At 45.4% G+C, this 21001-nt stretch overlaps 1 protein-coding gene across 1 annotated transcript in view; it reads left to right on the top strand.

The window, feature by feature from the left end:
* Window positions 1-21001, top strand: part of LOC137630667 (4'-phosphopantetheine phosphatase) — a 110955-nt gene that overhangs the window by 11492 nt on the left and 78462 nt on the right. The window contains exons 2-6 of the mRNA XM_068362281.1: window positions 8440-8525; window positions 8756-8964; window positions 9194-9377; window positions 12046-12214; window positions 12369-12467. Of these exons, the coding sequence (XP_068218382.1) occupies window positions 8440-8525; window positions 8756-8964; window positions 9194-9377; window positions 12046-12214; window positions 12369-12467 (747 nt within the window). The remainder of the gene's footprint in view (window positions 1-8439; window positions 8526-8755; window positions 8965-9193; window positions 9378-12045; window positions 12215-12368; window positions 12468-21001) is intronic.

The following is a 21001-nucleotide window of genomic DNA, read 5'->3' as shown; positions in this document are numbered from 1 at the left end:
AGGGGTAAATCCTGTCAATTGGAAGATCGATGTGGGGAATGTGCTGGGCTTTCGGAATTCGATTTTAACGAATTCCTCAGATATGCACGTAGGTTAGAGAAGGAGAGAGATAGGAGGAGTTCTTCTCGCTCTGTGGATTTTTCCTCTCCCCATGCCCCTCAACCTTTTCCTTCCCCTGTGGTGGTGACTCCCGAACCTGCTACGAGTGCTCAGCCTGCAATGGCTGATATGTTGCGTGCCATTCAGGCTCTCGGTGATAAGGTGGAGTCGTTGGTTAGTGACCGCAATCAGCTCTTGGCAGATGTCAGAGAGCTGAAAGCGAAGAGTGCAGTGGGAAGTGTTAGTGCTAGTGATGTGCATAGTGTCAGTGTCAGTGTTGCGCATGAGGGTACATCTGTGCGTGCCAGTCGTCCTCCCAGTCCGGGACCTCTTGCAAGCTCCCAAGCCCAGGGGAGAAGCAATGTCGAAGGACCAAAGGGTTCGGCAGGCCTTGATCGGCGCACGGATGTATCCTCAGTGGTTGCGGACGTATCTGTTAAGGATCGTCCCATCCACATACAGACGAATGAGCCCTTACATTCCTCGTCTGTGGAAGAAGTTTCCAGGAGGAAACGGTGGACCAAGGTCTCACGACCGCTCAAACGTAAGGTCCCTTCCGAGCTTGTCCAACGGCCCAGGTGTAGCCACTGGGTCAGTTCGGACTCGCCACAGTCATCTGATGACTGCACACCTCCCAAGAGAGGTAGAGTGGTCCCTCAACAGGCTACTGCTCCGTCTGTTGTTGCTCCAACCACAGTAGACCCTAAGTGGTCCATGCTGCAGACTATGCAGTCTCAGCTTGCGGCATTCATGCAGGAGTATCATGCCGAGAAGGTTCACACCTCTCCTGTTAGCCTACAACCCGCAGAGGTTGTGCGCTCAGCAGATACTGCGGCTGCCTGCTCCCACACACCTCCTGTGAGAGCTCCTCCACCAATGCGCAGTCCTCCCTGCCAGACGCATGTTCTTGCTGCACCATCTGCTAACATGCGTGAGCTGCCGCATCAGGAGTTGCCGGGTTCCAGCACTATGCGGCATTCTCCTCAGCCCATGCAGCATGCTCTGCAGACCTTACAGCATGCTCCGCATACCATGCAGCATGAGCCGCATACCTTACAGCATGCTCTGCATACCATACCGCATGCTCCTCAGCCCACCGCAGACCCTCCCTCACACCAGCCCTCTGCTTTTGTTGTTGCCAGCTCGCAGACTGTCCAGCAGAGGCATGATGTTGGATCCGCAGGTACGCATGCACCCGTTCTGCAGGATTCAGCCGGTCAGCTTGCTGCTCTGCCTTTGCCACTCACAACTCAACTTTCGGATGATGATGTATCGGATGATGAAGCTGCTCATCTGGATGAACCTCACTCTGATGTTGAAGGACACAAGTCTTCGCCACCTTCCTTAGACTTTTGCAAGGTCCTTGCTTTGTTCAGGGACTTGTATCCTGAACATTTTGTGTCTGCAACCCCTCGTTCTCCTCCCTCCGAGTTTGCTCTGGGCATGCAGTCTGCTGCGCCTGCCTTCACCAAGCTTGTTCTCGCCAGATCATCTAGGAGAGCTTTGAGGGTTATGGGGGACTGGTTGCATTCCAAGAAGCAACTGGGAAGGACCTCTTTTGTGTTTCCTCCTCCCAAGCTTGCTTCTAAGTCGAGCGTCTGGTATGCCACGGGAGAGGAACCTGGCTTGGGGGTTCCTGCCTCTGCCCAGGCCGACTTCTCAAGTCTGGTTGACTCTCCCCGCAGGTTGGCTATGAGACGTTCGAAGATCTGCTGGTCCTTTTCAGATCTTGATCATCTGTTGAAGGGAGTCTTTCGTGCCTTCGAGATATTCAACTTCCTCGATTGGTGTTTGGGAGCCTTAAGCAGGAAGACTTCCCCTTCAGATAAGGACTCGGCCATGCTGATCATGTCTAGCATGGACAAGGCAATTCGGGATGGGTCTGGTGAACTTGCGGCTTCATTTGTATCAGGAGTCCTCAAGAAGAGAGAACATCTTTGCTCCTTCTTATCTGCTGGTATCACTCCTTGCCAGAAGTCAGAGTTGTTGTTTGCTCCTCTCTCCAAGTGTCTGTTTCCGGAGGAGTTGATTAAGGGGATGGCTGCCTCACTTATCCAGAAGGATACTCATGATCTGATGGCTTCTTCTGCACGTAAGGCTAAAACCTTACCTTCCGTGCCTAGACCCTTCCGCCCTGCAGCAGTTGATACACCTGCTTCTAGGTTCATCCCGCCCTTTCGTGGCAGAACCTCCAGCAGAGGAGGTACCCGTGCAGACAGTCACCGTGGCAAGTCCAAGAAGGGTTCCAAGTCCGCAAAAGGCAAGTTTTGACTGCCTTCCTCTCCAGACAGCAGTAGGAGCCAGACTCAAGACCTTCTGGCAAGCTTGGGAGAGCAGAGGTGCAGACGCTCAGTCTGTGAAGTGGCTAAGGGAGGGATACAGAATTCCGTTCTGCCGCAATCCCCCTCTAGCTACATCTCCCATCAACCTCTCTCCCAACTACAAGGAGAAGGACAAGAGGCTAGCGTTGCAACAAGAGGTGTCGCTCTTGCTACAAAAGGAAGCAGTGGTCATAGTCCGGGATCATCAATCCCCGGGCTTTTACAACCGTCTCTTCCTGGTAGCCAAGAAGACAGGAGGTTGGAGACCGGTGCTGGACGTCAGTGCTCTCAATGCTTTTGTCACCAAGCAGACGTTCACGATGGAGACGACGAAGTCGGTCATAGCAGCGGTCAGGCAGGAGGACTGGATGGTCTCGTTAGACCTGAAAGACGCATACTTTCACGTCCCCATCCATCCAGACTCCCAACCTTTCCTGAGATTCGTCTTTGGAAAGGTTGTGTACCAGTTCCAAGCCCTGTGCTTTGGCCTAAGCACGGCACCTCTTGTGTTTACCAGACTGATAAGGAATATTGCGAAATTCCTTCACTTGGCAGACATCAGAGCCTCCCTCTATTTAGACGACTGGCTTTTAAGAGCTCCCACAAGTCGTCGCTGTCTGGAGAATCTCAGATGGACTATGGATCTGACCAAGGAACTGGGCCTCCTGGTCAATTTAGAGAAGTCCCAGCTCGTCCCATCCCAGACCATTGTCTACCTGGGTATGGAGATTCAGAGTCGAGCTTTTCGGGCTTTTCCGTCGGCCCCAAGGATCAACCAAGCCCTAGAATGCATCCAGAGCATGCTGAGAAGGAACCGATGCTCAGTCAGGCAGTGGATGAGTCTAACAGGGACACTATCATCGCTAGCCCTGTTCATCGAGTTAGGGAGACTCCACCTCCGCCCCCTTCAGTATCATCTAGCTGCTCACTGGATAAAGGACATGACGCTAGAGACGGTCTCAGTTCCTGTTTCCGAAGAGATGAGGTCTACTCTAACGTGGTGGAAGAACAGCATTCTTCTCAAGGAAGGTCTACCTTTGGCTGTTCAGACCCCCGACCACCGTCTCTTCTCGGACGCATCAGACACGGGCTGGGGTGCGACATTGGACGGACAGGAATGCTCGGGAACATGGAATCAGGAGCAAAGGACACTTCACATCAATTGCAAGGAGTTGTTGGCGGTTCATCTGGCCTTGATAAACTTCAAGTCCCTCCAGCTAAACAAGGTGGTGGAGGTGAACTCCGACAACACCACAGCCTTGGCTTACATCTCCAAGCAGGGAGGGACTCATTCGAGGAAGTTGTTCGAGATCGCAAGGGACCTCCTCATCTGGTCAAAAGATCGAAAGCTCACGCTGGTAACGAGGTTCATTCAGGGCGATATGAATGTCATGGCAGATCGCCTCAGCCGGAAGGGTCAGGTCATCCCCACAGAGTGGACCCTTCACAAGAATGTTTGCAGCAGACTTTGGGCCCTGTGGGGTCAGCCAACCATAGATCTGTTCGCTACCTCGATGACCAAGAGGCTCCCGTTGTATTGTTCTCCGATTCCAGACCCAGCAGCAGTTCACGTGGATGCTTTTCTGCTGGATTGGTCCCATCTCGACCTGTATGCATTCCCGCCGTTCAAGATTGTCAACAGGGTACTTCAGAAGTTCGCCTCTCACAAAGGGACACGGCTGACGTTGGTTGCTCCCCTCTGGCCCGCGAGAGAATGGTTCACAGAGGTACTACAATGGCTGGTCGACGTTCCCAGGACTCTTCCTCTAAGAGTGGACCTTCTACGTCAACCTCACGTAAAGAAGGTACACCCAAACCCCCACGCTCTTCGTCTGACTGCCTTCAGACTATCGAAAGACTCTCAAGAGCTAGAGGCTTTTCGAAGGAGGCAGCCAGAGCGATTGCCAGAGCAAGGAGGACATCCACTCTCAGAGTCTATCAGTCTAAATGGGAAGTCTTCCGAAGCTGGTGCAAGGCCAATGCAGTTTCCTCAACCAGTACCACTGTAACCCAGATTGCTGACTTCCTGTTACATCTAAGGAACGTAAGATCCCTTTCAGCTCCTACGATCAAGGGTTACAGAAGTATGTTGGCAGCGGTTTTCCGCCACAGAGGCTTGGATCTTTCTTCCAACAAAGATCTACAGGACCTCCTTAGGTCTTTTGAGACCTCAAAGGTACGTCGGTTGTCCACTCCAGGCTGGAATCTAGACGTGGTCCTAAGGTTCCTTATGTCATCAAGATTTGAACCTCTCCAATCAGCCTCTTTTAAGGACCTCACATTAAAAACTCTTTTCCTCGTGTGCTTGGCAACAGCTAAAAGAGTAAGTGAGATCCACGCCTTCAGCAGGAACATAGGTTTCACATCTGAAACGGCTACATGTTCCTTGCAGCTCGGTTTTTTGGCTAAAAACGAGCTTCCTTCACGTCCTTGGCCTAAGTCGTTCGAGATCCCAAGCCTGTCCAACTTGGTGGGGAACGAACTGGAGAGAGTACTTTGCCCAGTTAGAGCTCTTAGGTACTATCTAAGAAGGTCAAAACCTTTACGAGGACAATCAGAAGCCTTATGGTGTGCTATCAAGAAGCCTTCTCTACCAATGTCTAAGAACGCAGTTTCTTACTACATCAGGCTTCTGATTAGAGAAGCACATTCTCATCTGAAGGAAGAAGACCTTGCTTTGCTGAAGGTAAGGACACATGAAGTGAGAGCTGTGGCTACTTCAGTGGCCTTCAAACAGAACCGTTCTCTGCAGAGTGTTATGGATGCAACCTATTGGAGAAGCAAGTCAGTGTTCGCATCATTCTATCTCAAAGATGTCCAGTCTCTTTACAAGAACTGCTACACCCTGGGACCATTCGTAGCAGCGAGTGCAGTAGTAGGTGAGGGCTCAGCCACTACATTCCCATAATCCCATAACCTTTTTAACCTTTCTCTTGAATACTTTTTATTGTTGTTTTTGGGTTGTACGGTCGGCTAAGAAGCCTTCCGCATCCTTGTTGATTTGGCGGGTGGTCAATTCTTTCTTGAGAAGCGCCTAGGTTAGAGGTTGTGATGAGGTCCTTTAGTATGGGTTGCAGCCCTTTATACTTCAGCACCTAAGAGTCGTTCAGCATCCTAAGAGGACCGCTACGCTCAGTAAGGAAGACGTACTTAATAAAGGCAGAGTAATGGTTCAAGTCGACTTCCTTACCAGGTACTTATTTATTTTATGTTATTTTGAATAACTAATAAAATGAAATACGGGATACTTAGCTTCTTTGTTAACATGTATGCTGGTCTCCACCCACCACCCTGGGTGTGAATCAGCTACATGATCATCGGGTAAGATTAATATTGAAAAATGTTATTTTCATTAGTAAAATAAATTTTTGAATATACTTACCCGATGACCATGAATTAAAGAACCCGCCCTTCCTCCCCATAGAGAACCAGTGGACCGAGGAGAAAATTGAGTTCTTGTTGACAAGAAGTACTTGAGTACCTGACCACAGATGGCGCTGTTGAGTACACCCCCACCTGGATAGCGATCGCTGGCGTATCCTGACCGTAGATTTCTGTCGGGCAACGGAGTTGACAGCTACATGATCATCGGGTAAGTATATTCAAAAATTTATTTTACTAATGAAAATAACATAATTATGAAGAGAATATTTGTCAGAAACCCATTTTTTACTTTATAAAGATGTTTGAATCACAAGGTGTTACAAGTGAAAAACCACATCTAGAAAGGAAAACAAATTGGAGATACGATCTAACCTAATGTCCTACCTAACCTAGGGTTTCCCCCAGCCCTATGTGCTCGTACCTAACCCTAAGGTACACCCTATCATTGTTCTGACATCCCTCTCAACTTTCATTCTAAAATATGACATTTGAAAGTAAATTGCATTTTTCCTAACCGTACTCTAGAAACCTGAATCCTGTACTTAGGATAGATATCAGTGAAGTTGGAGTACTAATCAGTTAAACTTTTATAAGGAGGTGTAAGCAGGGGGCTGGACGTTACCAACCTGGATCGGGGAATCTCCGCCCCCTGCTTGCTACCTGAACATTCAATTCAAAGGGGCAGGTAATGACAGGAAAGTTTTAGTAAAGGACTCAGGTTTATATGGTTAGGAAAAGCACAAATTACTTTAAAATTTTATATTTGTTCCTACACTATTAAAAACTTCCTCCTTTACATAGGAGACTCGTCCTTAGGTGGGTAGAAGTTCCTATTCCAACTGACTGAATAATAAACCCAGGATACGCAAAATTCGGATCCATGAAAGGGCTGCAGAGATAATGTTCCTTACACCTTGTGCACCGGTAGTTTGGGAATACTAGCAGGTCCACAGCCCATGCAATAAAGGATGGAGCAGTAAATCTTTCTGTGGTAACAATGAGGCTTATATACAGTATACTGTACAGTATATCAGTGGGTTTGCCTGGTTACAACACACACACCCTTGTAAGGAGTGTGGAAATGACACTTCTATAACATATGACAGAAAGGCTACAAGCTTAATGGGGCTTATCTGCATGCAAATTGATTCCAGCTGACATGGTTTTCAATGCTGTGCCCCTAATGAGGGTAATATGGAAAGAAAAGGCCCAGTCAATCTTCACTTTCATCCCAGTCTAACACATTACCTCCAACTCCAATCTGATGCTAATGGTTCTATGAGAGGAACTGAGGCAGCTATACCACCTTCTGTGTAGCTACACAGGTCCTAGTGAAATGGTGACTTGGGACCTGTGTGTTGATTCCTGCAGTTAATGTACAGTAAATGTGGTCTGCCTATTCCAGATACCTACCTGGAGTATGAAGTACTGTTGACTTAATGACGGTTGGTCAAATAAGCTTATTTTGGGCACAGACAATAGTTGCTCTATGCTCTAAGGATCAGATACGTGATGAACTCACTATTTACTTCTTAGGAGGGTGATGTTAACTCTTCTACCCCCAATGGACGTACTGGTACGTTTCACAAAACTCATCCCTTAACCCCCATGGACGTACCGGTACGTTCTTGCAAAAAATTGCTATTTGCATTTTTTTTTGCATATTTTTGATAACCTTGAGAAACTTCAGGCATTTTCCAAAATAATGAGACCAACCTGACCTCTCTATGACGAAAATTAAGGCTGTCAGCGCAATCTAAAAAAATTGTTCAAAACGTGCTTGAAAAAGAAAAACGCCTGGGGGTTAAGGGTTTGAAAGTTCCAAATAGCTTGGGGCTAAAAGGGTTATGGTAGTGGTGGAGGGGATGTCACGAATCGGTACTCCTTCATCCACATTGTTGTATCCCCCAAGGGGTCTGGTCTTTCAAAGGAGCCATGGCCAAGCCCTGCCATGCTATTTGGCTCGGGGTTTGAGGAAGGTCCTGGCCTTTTCCAAACTCTTGCAATGGATACTAGCAGCTTTTTCCTCCAGAAGGGGTTAGCTCCTGCTCCACCCATTTTTGTCCCTGCCCTGGCTCAGTCCATGAAGTGAGGGAAGTATTCCATAGGTATATCTGTTTCAGTTAGTATGGGGATGTCTTTCCTTGCATATTCTCTCCCTCTTCCTTCCAAATGCATTCTACACCTACCTTCCAGGTTCCATCTTAGGACATGCAACAGAGGTGGAACAATCCAGAATTTTTGCTTTGGAGGTATTGTATGACATCCAGTGGCTATTCTGTGACAAGCGGGTGGGTAGGGCTTCCCCTCATGCTACCTGTTGATAACCAACTACCTTGTTGACAACTCAATGCCATTCCAGCACCGCTGAAGACTTACCCTTGTTTTAAAGGACTCAGGTTTGTATAAATAAGAATTATACAAATTACTTTTAGAATTTGTAGGTTGTGTTATTTTGCTTATTATATTGTGTAATAATTTTAGTTGGTACATAGTACATTATTTATCAAATGGTATTTTGAAAAAATCAAATAATTGTGTCCCAGAAGTAGGAATTTAATTAATGTTGTACATATGCTAAACATACCTTGATTGTTCTGGTGAGATAGGTAATTAGGTGTTTCTTGATCTGCAGGTGGCTCTCTAACGAAGATAGCTTACTATTCGACAGTTTCGCATCGAAAAGTTTTGTACAACTCTGAGAAGGAGGGAACTTCATCTGTAAGAATTTGCAAAATTTTTACTGCTGTATATTTTTCATGAAATGCAATTATTTGAACTATTACTGTAAAGATTAAATGTCATCTTGTAAGTTTGATGGTCAGAGTTTTTGTTGTGTCATTTGTGTTTAAGAATTTTTGTAATGTGTTCTACTAAAGAGAAGGTGCATTATTATTTAGTACATTTTACAATAATTTTGTCTTTTTCATTTATTAATCTTTTATTTTTAGGGTGATGGTTGTGAATATCAGTATGAAAGCTCAGAGATCGAAAGGCTCCACTTTGTCAAATTCGAAACAAAGTATATTGAGAATTGCCTTGATTTCATACGCGATCACTTGGTTTCAAGCAAAGATTCAGTGATTGGCAAAAGTATCAAGGCCACTGGTGGTGGTGCTTACAAGTATGCAGAGCTAATCCAAAAAAAGCTTGGTTTAATGTGAGTTTTGTGAAATTTAGTTTTGTATAATCTTAATGTGCTTTTTACAATTGATGTGATCGGTCATGTTTATTTGATATTACCAGAAGTTAGTATTATATGGTTGACTAACCTGTATACATTTTTATCAGTATCTTTATAAGGGTAAAGAGTATATGATCTTTATAATATGCAAACATTTTCTATATTGTGATGTATAGTCAGAATGAATTTTTGACTTATTTTTCAGGGTAGAAAAAGAAGATGAAATTGGTTGCCTGATTAAGGGATGTAATTTTCTCTTAAGAAATATCACAGATGAGCAGTTCTCCTACTGTAGACATGAAGATCCAGAATACCACTTTATCAACTCTGACCCTAATATTTTCCCCTATCTTTTGGTTAACATTGGTTCTGGAGTCAGCATAATGAAGGTAAAATTTATACACAGTATTTTTCCTAGGAATTATTTTGTGTGGTACGGGTTCTTTTACTGAAGAAATGTATTGGTTGTTGTTTTGTACAATTTTGAATCAGTTTTCACATGGTAGTTGTCTAATGGGCAAGACTCACAACCTCAGGTTTTGAGTTTTGGAAATTAAGATTATTAGATTTTTGTCTAGGAGAACATCTATTTTATGTTCCAAATAACTTTTAAAGAAACAAATTTATTTGGCAGTATTGGTAAATAGTCATTTATTTGTTTGATGTCGGCTACCCCCCAAAATTGGGGGAAGTGCCTTTGGTATATGTATGTGTATTATTTCCTTTCCTCAATGGGATATTTTTCTCTGTTGGAGCCCTTGGGCTTTTAGCATCTTGCTTTTCCAACTAGGGTTGTAGCTTAGCTAGTAATAATAATAATGAAAGGATTTTTGCGAGAGACGGCAAGGTGATATCTGGGTACCTGCAGTGGTATTCTGCAGCTATTAATTATAGAAAGTGGGCCCCTTTTTGCCTTTAGTGTTGAAAGGATACTTTTCCAGTTGAAGCCTCTCTGCAGTTAATTGCTAATTTTTTTTTCTTTGTCTTAGTTTGGCGAGAGAAGCATCTCTCAGTCTCAGTGGTGAAAGGCTATTGCTTAACTTGAGCCAGGTCCTCTGGAGGTCTTAGATCTCTCCTTCTCATGTGATTTGTTTATGCTCATGAAGAGCTTTGAGCAGTCTTGCCCACCTTAGAACCAAAGGGCCCCCCGGAGTCGGATATGACCTGTGTTCTCAAATCTAATGTGTGCCCCATACAAGCCTTTGAAATTAGTGTTAACCAGAGATTTGACTCAAAACTGTCTTTCTGCTTTATGGCATCACATAGATCACAAATCATGTCTCGATATTTGTATTTAATTTTATATAACTTTGCCTTTCACTTTCTAATTATATGTAGGCTAAAGGACTTGAATTCATCCAGTCTTGTAACCATGAAAATAATTTTAGCTATAAGTTTAAGAAACTTTTCTAGCATAATTTACAAATTTATTGTTGTATGAATGTTGAAGGATATATAAAAAAGCTAACATACATAAAGTAGATCACCCCCCAGTTAATTTGTCTAACTACTGTAATTTCATAAGGCAAACACCATAATACAGTCTTGAGGTACAAGCCATACTTTGTCTTATGTTTTGTTAGGAAATTGCTGAGATGACAGTCTATATAGTGTTAAGTATTTGTTTGGTTTTACTTTTTTTATATTAAAGTTATTACCTTTGCCAATGAAGTTGGAAGGAGGTTATGTTTTACCCCCTTTTTGTGCGTTTGTTTGTGAACAAGTTTCTTGGCCACAGTTTTAATTGTAGAGTAATGAAACTTACGGGGATTAATTGTTATGTAAAAAGCTGGAAATTATTAAATTTTGGAAGGTCAAGGTCACGGTCAAGCAAAATGTCCAATTAATGTAATCTGCCATAAGTTTGGACATCATTGTCACAGAGACTTCAAGCTTGGTTCATATTTGAGTATGAAAATCCATGCCAATTATTACATGTTAATAATTATTATCAAAAGTAATGAATTGATTCTAGAAAAGGCATACTGGTTTCAAGAAATAGGCAGCTGTGGCAGAGGTCTGCACTCTAAGTACGTTTCTAGTTATTATTGCTATAATTTTTTTTTTATTAGTGTGAGGTTGTTAAAGTTTTGTGCATTTCGGGGCGTTGAGGTGGCAAGCATTCACTCGACTGGTCCAAATTCTAATGGTTATAGGAAAGGACTCTAGTTGCACTAATTTGTAAAATAAAAAATATGACTTGTTCATGAATTCAAATTTAAAGAAATGGATTAGTGTCATGATCAGTTTTTGAAAAAAAAATAATGTACTACACATCATTTAAAATTGTACAATAACAAAGTGCTTCATACTAAGTCATTATAAGCCACCAACCCATATAGGAAATTATAGAATTAACGGACCTTATAAAAAGTAATAATTTTAGAAAAATTAACTTGAGCAACCAGGAATTAATTAGAACAAAAGGAACACTCATAAATACCCAGAGGGATAGCGTCAGATACTTGGTCCAACTTAAGCACCTACAGAAACTTAATAACTTACTTGAAGTAGAATGTAAATAATGAGTTAAAGGTTAGTATTGATGAAATGATTAAGCATCGTGGAATGGGATATGTAGTGATAAAGGCACTGTACAAGTCACTTGTGAAAGGCATTCCAGAGAAGAGAAACTAGTTTCATATGTGAATCCCTTAGAAAGAGAAGGGGATTGGAAATTATGGGTAAGACTGAATATATAAATTCAAGGCTTACCACTCTTGAAGAAGGCAAATGGAGAGCACTTGAGATATTTATGGTAATATATTATCAACTTGGTTGTGATGAAATGTTTTAAATATTGCCTGAAACTTAATTTAGGCAAGACCACTAACATTTTTATATGATTTTAAATAATTGATAAACCAAAAATGTATAGATTTATTTTATCTGGAGGTGAGTTGAGACAAGAAAAGGCTACCTTCATGTATTAAGCTTCTCTGATCTTTAATTTAAATTTGGTTATAGGGAGCATTATTATAATAAGTCTGAAGTTGTATTTGAAATTAGTGTGCTTTAGTCCTAGTTTATTATTTATTTTGTAGTATTTTCTGCCAGGTTGAGGCAGATAACAAATATGAAAGAATTGGTGGAACCAGCATGGGTGGTGGAACATTTTGGGGCCTGGGATCGCTACTTACCTCTGCAAAAGGTTTTGATGAATTACTGCAGCTAGCAAGTGAAGGAGATCATCGCAATGTAGACTTGCTTGTGAAGGACATTTATGGTAAAGTATAATAATGTAATTTTGTAAAAAAAAAAACATTTGTCTTGTTTTGGAGAGGATGTGTAATGAATTAATTAGTAGATGTGATATTTTTCTTTAATCCAAACTATTTTTAAAGAATAAGGTTTAAAGTTCATGTTTATAAACTTTTCAGGTGGGGACTACAGTGCTTTAGGATTAACGGGTGATATCATAGCATCTAGCTTTGGAAAGGCTATGCACAGCAGTCATATGAAAGCTGATGGCAGTAAAGGTAAGTACAGGAAGCTAATGCTAAATTGTTTAATTTTAACATATGTTATTGACGAGAGAATCACTTGAGTTGATAACTTGAAATACTAATTGTGTTTTTTGGGGGGGTTCAGAAACCTCTCTGATTGATAGTCTTTCAGGGGTATTTGTGAAGTCTAGAACTATTAAAAGATATTTATTATATAGGATACAGTTTTAGCTTGATGGCTGTGAAATATTTAGTGCTCTATAAGATAAAATGGTATGTTGTTAAGTGACCTTTCATATGATTACAAGCCTTTCATTTGTTCTTTCACAAATAAAACCATTTGCTCTTTATTATAGATGTGTTCTGGCTTTCTGGAAAATGAGGCATAAACTTATAATGCGAGGTAAACAACCCCTCTAGTTAGCTGGGGTTGGGTAGCAAGGGGTAGACCAACTATCCCCCTCACTAACAGAGCTGATAAAGAAAAAGCATGCAATTGGAAGAAAATTAGAGACCTTAAATAAAAGTTTTAGAAATGGGAGTATCAAGGCTCTATTGTTAGAAAATTAAATAAACGCATTGATATGCAATATCCATAGAAATTAGTGAGAGCATATTATAATAAGATTTCTCCTAAATCTGTAAAAGAAGCAATAAAAGGAAAGATAATTTTGTGGCCAAAATATGTCAACACAATATAAGGCAGAAATTCAGAAAAGTTAATTATATCAAAACTTCCAACACATGCATTAATGCATAATGGACCACTAGTTCATAGTACTCAGAAAATTTCAAATATTATTGGGTGCAATATTGAAAATATAAGCTTGTATTGATAATTTGGATGACAACTTTCAATCCATCAAATAAGAGATTTACTCTAGATATCTTGAATTTGCATAATCAAATTGTTGTTCAACAGCCTCTGGGAATGATAATATAGATTTTGATATTATAAGAACTCTAACCTCTTTGGCTATGGCTTATCTATTAAGAGCTTAATAATCAATTGTTCCAACACAGAGACTTACCTCGAACTACTTTCTTAGGAGGTACCTGGAATCTCCTCTCAACTGACCAGAGTTTTGTGTAGTCTACCCTACTTCCGTTTTCTGTGGGGACTAACTCAGGCGTAAGGAGAACGTGCCCTGAGGGTAGTCCTGAGCTAAGTCGGCGTTAGCTTGGGTCTCGCTCGCCAGTAAGTTCTCTGGTCGCGTCGTGATACCATCCCGTCGCTCTCCATTCTCTTGCGACCCTTTGTGTCCCCGACTCGTGGTTCCCGCGTGGTATCTCTGTGCTTTCCCTTGTGTTCTCGCGTGTTCGCGTGATTCCCTTGTGCTTCCCCAAGTGTATTCCTTATCCTTTCCCTGCGTTCCTGTGTCTTGTGGTTTTGTGTTGTGATGGAGCAGACCTGCCGTTGTCCTGGTCCTAGAGCCGGGAAGTCGTGTGGAGCGTTCCTATCCAAGCCGGAGGTTGACCCGCATTCCCTTTGCTCTTCCTGTAGGGGTAGAGTGTGCTCGCCGACGGATACGTGCCCGGAGTGTGTTAGTTGGAGTGAGATCCAGTGGGTGCGTTTTAGCACGAAGAAAAAGAAGTCCTCTAAACGGTCCCCCAGGAAGGCGAGCATCTCTTCGCCATTGCCGTCGCCAGGTGGGAGGTCTGACGAGGTTTCTGTTCCTTCTTCCCCTACCCAGGGTAGGGGACGAGGTAAGTCCGTTGCGGGGAAGGTGCTGATGGCTCTTCCCCAAGAGTCTAATATTCATGATGTGGGGGTTGCTGAATCTTCACAGGCTAGTGGGGGGCCTGAAAGTGCTTTGTCTGGGGGTCTTGGGGACTCTGCCCTTGTGATTGGGGGCACGTCTCCTCCGATGACCCCATGTGGAGTAATACTGTTCCTGTCTCTTGGCCCGCGTCTTTGGCTTGCGTTTCAGGTACCTCAGCAGCTGATGGCGTCCAGGATAGGTTGGACTCGACGGTAGGGGAGCTCTTCGGGTGGAAGCTCCCGAAAACCCCAGGTAGGTCCCCGTTGAGGATGGAGGATGGCCTTGATTCCTGGTTCCCCAGCGTGGTGCAGCCGACCTCCCTTTCAGCCCCTCTGTCGGCGGTTCCTGACTCTCTTTTGCAACCTACGACCTCCGGAACTCAACAGTTCGCGAAGACCTCCGTTGCCCCCGAGCCCGCCCGTCGGTCGGGTTATGCAGTATCGTCGGGGTCTTCGGAGGCCGGCTCATCGGTCTCTTCGGAGGGTGAAGCGAGGAGGAGTCGCCGTCGGAGGACGGAGAGATCCAGGAGCAGGCGCTCCCGTTCGAGGTCACGTTCAAGGTATAGCAGAAGACGTTCCAGGTCCCCGAGGAGGAAGTACAGGAGGAGTAGGTCCCCCAAAGGTGAATGGGTCTTCGTTCCCTGCAGGAGGGTCGAGGACTTCGACGACTTTCCGCGTTCTCCGAGTCGCCGGCCCAGAGACGGTTCTCCACGGAGGCCCTCTGCCAGGCATAAGTATGACCCTCGCAAGGAACAGAGCGAGAAGGCCTCTTCAGGTCGGCGTAAGGCCGCGAAGATTCCGGATTAACCCGCCCAGCGGGGGGAGTCGCGTTTTCGGACGGGCAGTCTAGTCGGGTCAGCACAGTTGACTCGGCCCTTGGACTTGCAGGGACGGCTTCCTCCGTCGGGCCAGCCCACGGAAGTCTCGCCCTCTTTGCCCAAAGACGTATTACGGACGATAGTCCTCGCCGACACGGCGATTCCCGTCCCGACACCCAGGTCTAGTGCGAAGGTTCCCGTCGGCACAGACTGTTTCCACCACAGGGAGGTGCTCGTCGAGTCCGAGCCACAGCGACGGGTGGGGGTGCCCGTCGGCCCGTCACCTTGGCCTCAGACGGAGGGTGTTGCTGGCGACAGTAAAGGTTCCCCAACCAAGGACTCAGCATATCGGAGGGTGATAGGTCTTATACGGAGGCATCGCCGGATCGAGGAACCTGTTCCTGCCGACGAGGATGCCTGGCGTTCCAGCCTTAATCGACTGATGGAGGCCCCCGTGCAGCAGAAACAATCCCTGGCGCTGCCTGTGGCCAGGGATTTGGTCCTGGGCCGCGCCCACGTGGACAAGGTTGTGGCGGGCAATGCCGAAGCCCCCAAGTCCCAGAGTTCCTCAAAGTTACTCCAAGGACTCAGGTCCCAGAGTAGGTTTTATGTACCAGAAGGGCAGCGACCGGGAGCCTGCAAAATGGAGTCTTCCCTTGAAGTGTTGAGTCAGGGTGCCCCGAAGGACAGAGCCGCATCAGCCGCGATTTGTTTTTCACAGTCGGAGGCTTCGATGATGGAGGAGATGTCCAAGGACTTAGTCCACGTCGCCTCCTGGTTGGACTGGTGGGCCTCCACTCTGGTAGGTGTTCAAGCCACCTACGACTTGACAGACCCTGCGAACCAAGACCTCCTGAAGGAACTCATCATCTCCTGGGGAAAGACCTTAAAGTTCCTTACTTTCCAGTCTCTTGCCCTGTCAGCCAACTGGGTGCTTAGGAAAAGGGATACGGTCTTAGCCAAGCTTTCCCGCAAAATCCATGACAGAGAGGCAAGGGCTTTGAGGAGCCTGCCTGTGTGGGGTGACTCCCTGTTTTCGTTGAAACAGCTGGAGGAGATCATGGAAAAGGTCTTGAAAAGGAAGGAAATGGGTGCACCCAGACCCCACTCCGTGAGGAGGCCCACTTACAGGAGGACGAGATCGGATGGCCCCTCTACTTCTCATGCCTCTCCTAACCAGACGAGGAGAGACGCTTCATCTACCTCTTGGGCTCAACCACCGCAGCCCCCCCGTAGAGGAGCCCCAGCAGCGTCTGCCTCTTTTAGGACGGCCTACTCAGCGTCCAGGAGAGGGCGTTCAGGCCGCTCCTCCAGAAGGAGATAGAGTGGGAGGCCCCCTACTCCTGCCCAAGCCTCAGGTTGGGGGGTGCCTCAGACATTTTTGGCAAGCATGGAGGGCCCACGGTGCGGAGCCCTGGACAGTATCCGTACTGAAGGAAGGGTACAGACTCCCGTTCCTAACAGAACCTCCACCTTTGATCCCAGCCAGCCTGGCGGAGTGGCTAGCACCCAAGGACCCCTTGAAGAGGGTGGCCCTTCAGGAGAAAGTTTCCACTATGTTGGAGAAAGGTGCGGTGGAAGTGGTCCTACATTTGGGCCCAGGCTTCTACAGTCGTCTTTTTCTGGTGGAGAAAGCGACAGGGGGTTGGAGACCGGTGATAGACCTGTCAGCCTCAACAAGTTTGTTTGCAAGACGGACTTCAAAATGGACACCCCGAAGTCGGTCTTGTAGTCCTTGAGGGAAGGGGACTACATGATGTCCATAGACCTCAAGGACGCATCCTTTCAAATCCCGATCCACCCCTCAAGCAGGAAGTTTCTCCGGGTGAAGTGGGGTTCCCAGATCCTGCAGTTCAAGACCCTCTGCTTCGGTTTGTCAACAGCTCCCCAGGTATTCACGAGAGTCTTCACGACAGTTTCTGTGTGGGCTCACGAGCGGGGTATTCGCCTCATTCGATACCTGGACGACTGGTTACTCCTTTCCTCCTCAGAGGAAGTTTTGAAGGAGCAAGGAGTAAAACTAATTCAATTCTGCAAGGATCTGGGTATCACGATCAACCTGGAGAAATCGAATCTGTCTCCCTCCACCAGGATGACCTACTTGGGGATGGTGCTGGACTCCCAATTAGTGAGGGCCTTTCCGTCTGAGGAACGGATCCTCCTGCCTTTCCTATCGAGGCAACCCAGGAGAGCCAAAGACTGGCAAAGGTTAATAGGGCACCTAGTGTCATTGGAGAAACTCGTTCCCCAAGGGAGGCTCAGACTCAGGAGCATCCAATGGAACCTGAAAGGGCTCTGGAACCAAGTGGACTCGCCCTACAAATTAATTCCCGTCCTGCCGGAGACAATACACTCCCTGGAGTGGTGGCTGTGTCGGTCGAATACCCTCAAGGGGATGCCCTTCGCAACCGAGCCTCCCGAGATGCTTCTGTTCACAGACGCCTCCAAAGAGGGGTGGGGCGCACATCTCCTCAACGAGACAACGAGAGGAACTTGGACGGACGAGGAGAAAGGTCAGCACATCAACGTCCTAGAGATGAAGGCAGTCCAAGAAGCTTGTCTACAGTTCGTAGATCTTCTGAGGGGAAACACAGTGGCGTTGATGTGCGACAACGCCACTGTAGTAGCGTACATAAAGAAACACGGAGGTCTAAAATCGAAGGAGTTGTGCGATCTTGCTTTGGAGATCCTGGATTGGGCAGAGTCGGAACAGATCGTGATTTCAGCAAGGTTCATTCCAGGCAAAAAGAACGTCCTAGCCGACGGGCTCAGCAGGATGGGACAAGTAGTGGGAACAGAGTGGTCCCTCCTCCCAGAAGTAGCCAGACTCATCATTCAATAATGGGGCTCGCCGGTGATGGATCTCTTTGCAACCAGACTGAACGCACAACTCCCCGTATTTTGTTCTCCTGTCCCAGACCCAAAGGCGGCGTTGGAAGATGCTTTTCAACACAAATGGGACAACCTCGACGTGTACGCTTTGCATTGATCAGGCAAGTGCTCAACAGAGTACGGACGGCTCGAAACTTAAAGATGACTTTGGTAGCGCCCTGGTGGCCGGAGAGGGAGTGGTTCGCAGATCTAAGGGACCTGGCATGTCTTCCCCCGTGGCCTCTTCCTGACAGGCCAGATCTTCTACGGCAGCCACACTTCCAAAGGTTCCACGACAAACCTGAGTCTCTTCGCCTTCACGCCTGGAGACTATCAAGCTGCTCCTGAGGAAGGAAGGGTATTCAACAGGTATTATTATTATTATTATTATTACTATCCAAGCTACAACCCTAATTGGAAAAGCAAGATGCTATAAGCCCAGGGGCTCCAATAGGGAAAAATAGCCCAGTGAGGAAAGGAAATAAGGAAATAAATAACTGAAGAGAACAAATTAACAATAAATCATTCTAAAATAAGTAACAACGTCATAACAGATATGTCATATACAAACTATTAACAACGTCAAAAACAAATATGTCATATATAAACTGTAAAAAGACTCATGTCCGCCTGGTCAACAAAAAAGCATTTGCTCCAACTTTGAACTTTTGAAGTTCTACTGATTCAACAACCCAATTAGGAAGATCATTCCACAACTTGGTAACAGCTGGAATAAAACTTCTAGAGTACTGCGTAGTATTGAGTCTTATGATGGAAAAGGCCTGGCTATTAGAATTAACTGCCAGCCTAGTATTACGAACAGGATAGAATTGTCCAGGGAGATCTGAATGTAAAGGATGGTCAGAGTTATGAAAAATCTTATGCAACATGCATAATGAACTAATTGAACGACGGTGCCAGAGATTAATATCTAGATCAGGAATAAGAAATTTAATAGACCGTAAGTTTCTGTCCAACAAATTGAGATGAGAATCAGCAGCTGAAGACCAGACAGGAGAACAATACTCAAAACAAGGTAGAATAAAAGAATTAAAACACTTCTTCAGAATAGATTGATCACCGAATATCTTAAAAGACTTTCTCAATAAGCCAATTTTTTGTGCAATTGAAGAAGACACAGACCTTATATGTTTCTCAAAAGTAAATTTGCTGTCGAGAATCACACCTAAAATTTTGAAAGAGTCATACAAATTTAAAAAAACATTATCAATACTGAGATCCGTATGTTGAGGAGCCACCGTCCTTGACCTACTTACAATCATACTTTGAGTTTTGTTAGGATTCAACTTCATACCCCATAACTTGCACCATGCACTAATTTTAGCTAAATCTCTATTAAGGGATTCACCAACCCCAGGTCTACATTCAGGGGATGGAATTGATGCAAAGAGAGTAGCATCATCTGCATATGCAACAAGCTTATTTTCTAGGCCAAACCACATGTCATGTGTCTATAGTATGAAAAGTAATGGGCCAAGAACACTACCCTGTGGAACACCGGATATCACATTCCTATACTCACTATGGTGCCCATCAACAACTACTCTTTGAGATCTACTTCTTAAAAAATCAATAATAATGCTAAGAAACGACCCACCCACTCCCAACTGTTTCAGTTTGAAAACAAGGGCCTCATGATTAACACGGTCAAAGGCAGCACTAAAATCAAGGCCAATCAGCAGAGAAGATGTCACGTTATCTGAGACGGTCTTCAGGAGCGGTCTACCAAGCAAAATGGGCTACTTTTACGAAATGGTGTCAAAGAACATCAAGCCTCTCAAAGCCTCGGTCCCAGATATTGTGGATTTTCTAGTGCATCTCAGAGACGAAGTGGGCATGTCAATTCCGGCCATCAAAGGAGTCCGTGCAGCCCTGGGCCAAGTCTTCCTTCTGAAGGGCATTGATCTGGGTGCCTCTAGGCACATATCTATGCTCATCAGGAGCTTCGAACAAGCTTGCCCTCCGCAGGCCTCCAGGGTGCCGCAGTGGGACGTGGCAAGGGTATTGAAAATGTTAAGTGGTCCGCCGTCGAACCCCTGAAGGACATAGTGGACAGGGATCTCACTCTCAAGACGGTCTTCTTGTTGGCCTTGGGCTCTGCTAAGAGAGTAGGACAGATCCATGGGTTGTCTTACGACATCTTTCATTCGAAGGGGTGGAGGGCGATCTCCCTCAAGTTCGTCCCTTCTTTCGTAGCAAAGACACAGAATCCAGCGGTCTGGGACCCTAAGTTCGAGGGCTTTTCAATGCCGGCTATTCCTAGGACAGGGAATCCAGAAGATTTGAAGTTGTGCCCCGTCCGTGCCGTGAGAAAATACCTTGAGAGGACTGCCCATCTCCGCCCTTGTATCAAAAATCTTTTTGTCTCTAAGGGTGTAAAGAAAAAGCAGGTATCTAAGAATACCATCTCCTATTGGCTGGGACAGGTTATTGTCAGGCTCTATAATGATGAGGGACTGTCCCTGCCAAGTAATCCCAGGCCCCATGACATTAGGGGTCTAAGTACTTCTCTGGCTTTTGAGAGGAACATGGCTGTGGGCCAGATCCTTAGAGCAGGCACCTGGTCGAACCAGTCGACCTTCACAACGCATTACCTCGAGGATTGCTCGAGGAGGTCTTTAGACGGTTTCTCTATTGGGACAGTCATCTCCGCGCTCCAAGCAATTTAACGGTGAAGCCCCAGGTACAATCGTGGATAGCAAATCCAAGAGACACAGGTTCGTTCCCTTTCACCCTTGTCCCTTTTTTCCTTTCCCTGCTCGGAGATAACCCCACATACAACCCGAAGAAGGCACGTCTCAACAACTTCGCCACAGGATTCAGCATCATGGAATTTTTTAAAGGGTAAGTACTTAGACACTAACATGAGCTCTTTGTGTAGTTTTCCCTACGTTTCGTTTTCCGTATATATTTTGCAACCTAGTTCACATCTAGGTTCCTGGACGTCCGGTTAGCTTGGTCTGAAGTTCAGGTAGACACTCCCACCTCCTAAAGTGTAAGTCTCCTAAGAAAGTAGTTTGAGGTAAGTCTCTGTGTTGGAACAAATCACAAATTTTAAGTAATTTGTATTTTTAAATATTAAACTTAGCCGGTGA

This window comes from Palaemon carinicauda, chromosome 38 (genome assembly GCF_036898095.1).
Source record: "Palaemon carinicauda isolate YSFRI2023 chromosome 38, ASM3689809v2, whole genome shotgun sequence".
NCBI classification, from domain to species: Eukaryota; Metazoa; Arthropoda; class Malacostraca; order Decapoda; family Palaemonidae; genus Palaemon; species Palaemon carinicauda.
This window is presented reverse-complemented; position numbering and strand designations above follow the sequence as displayed.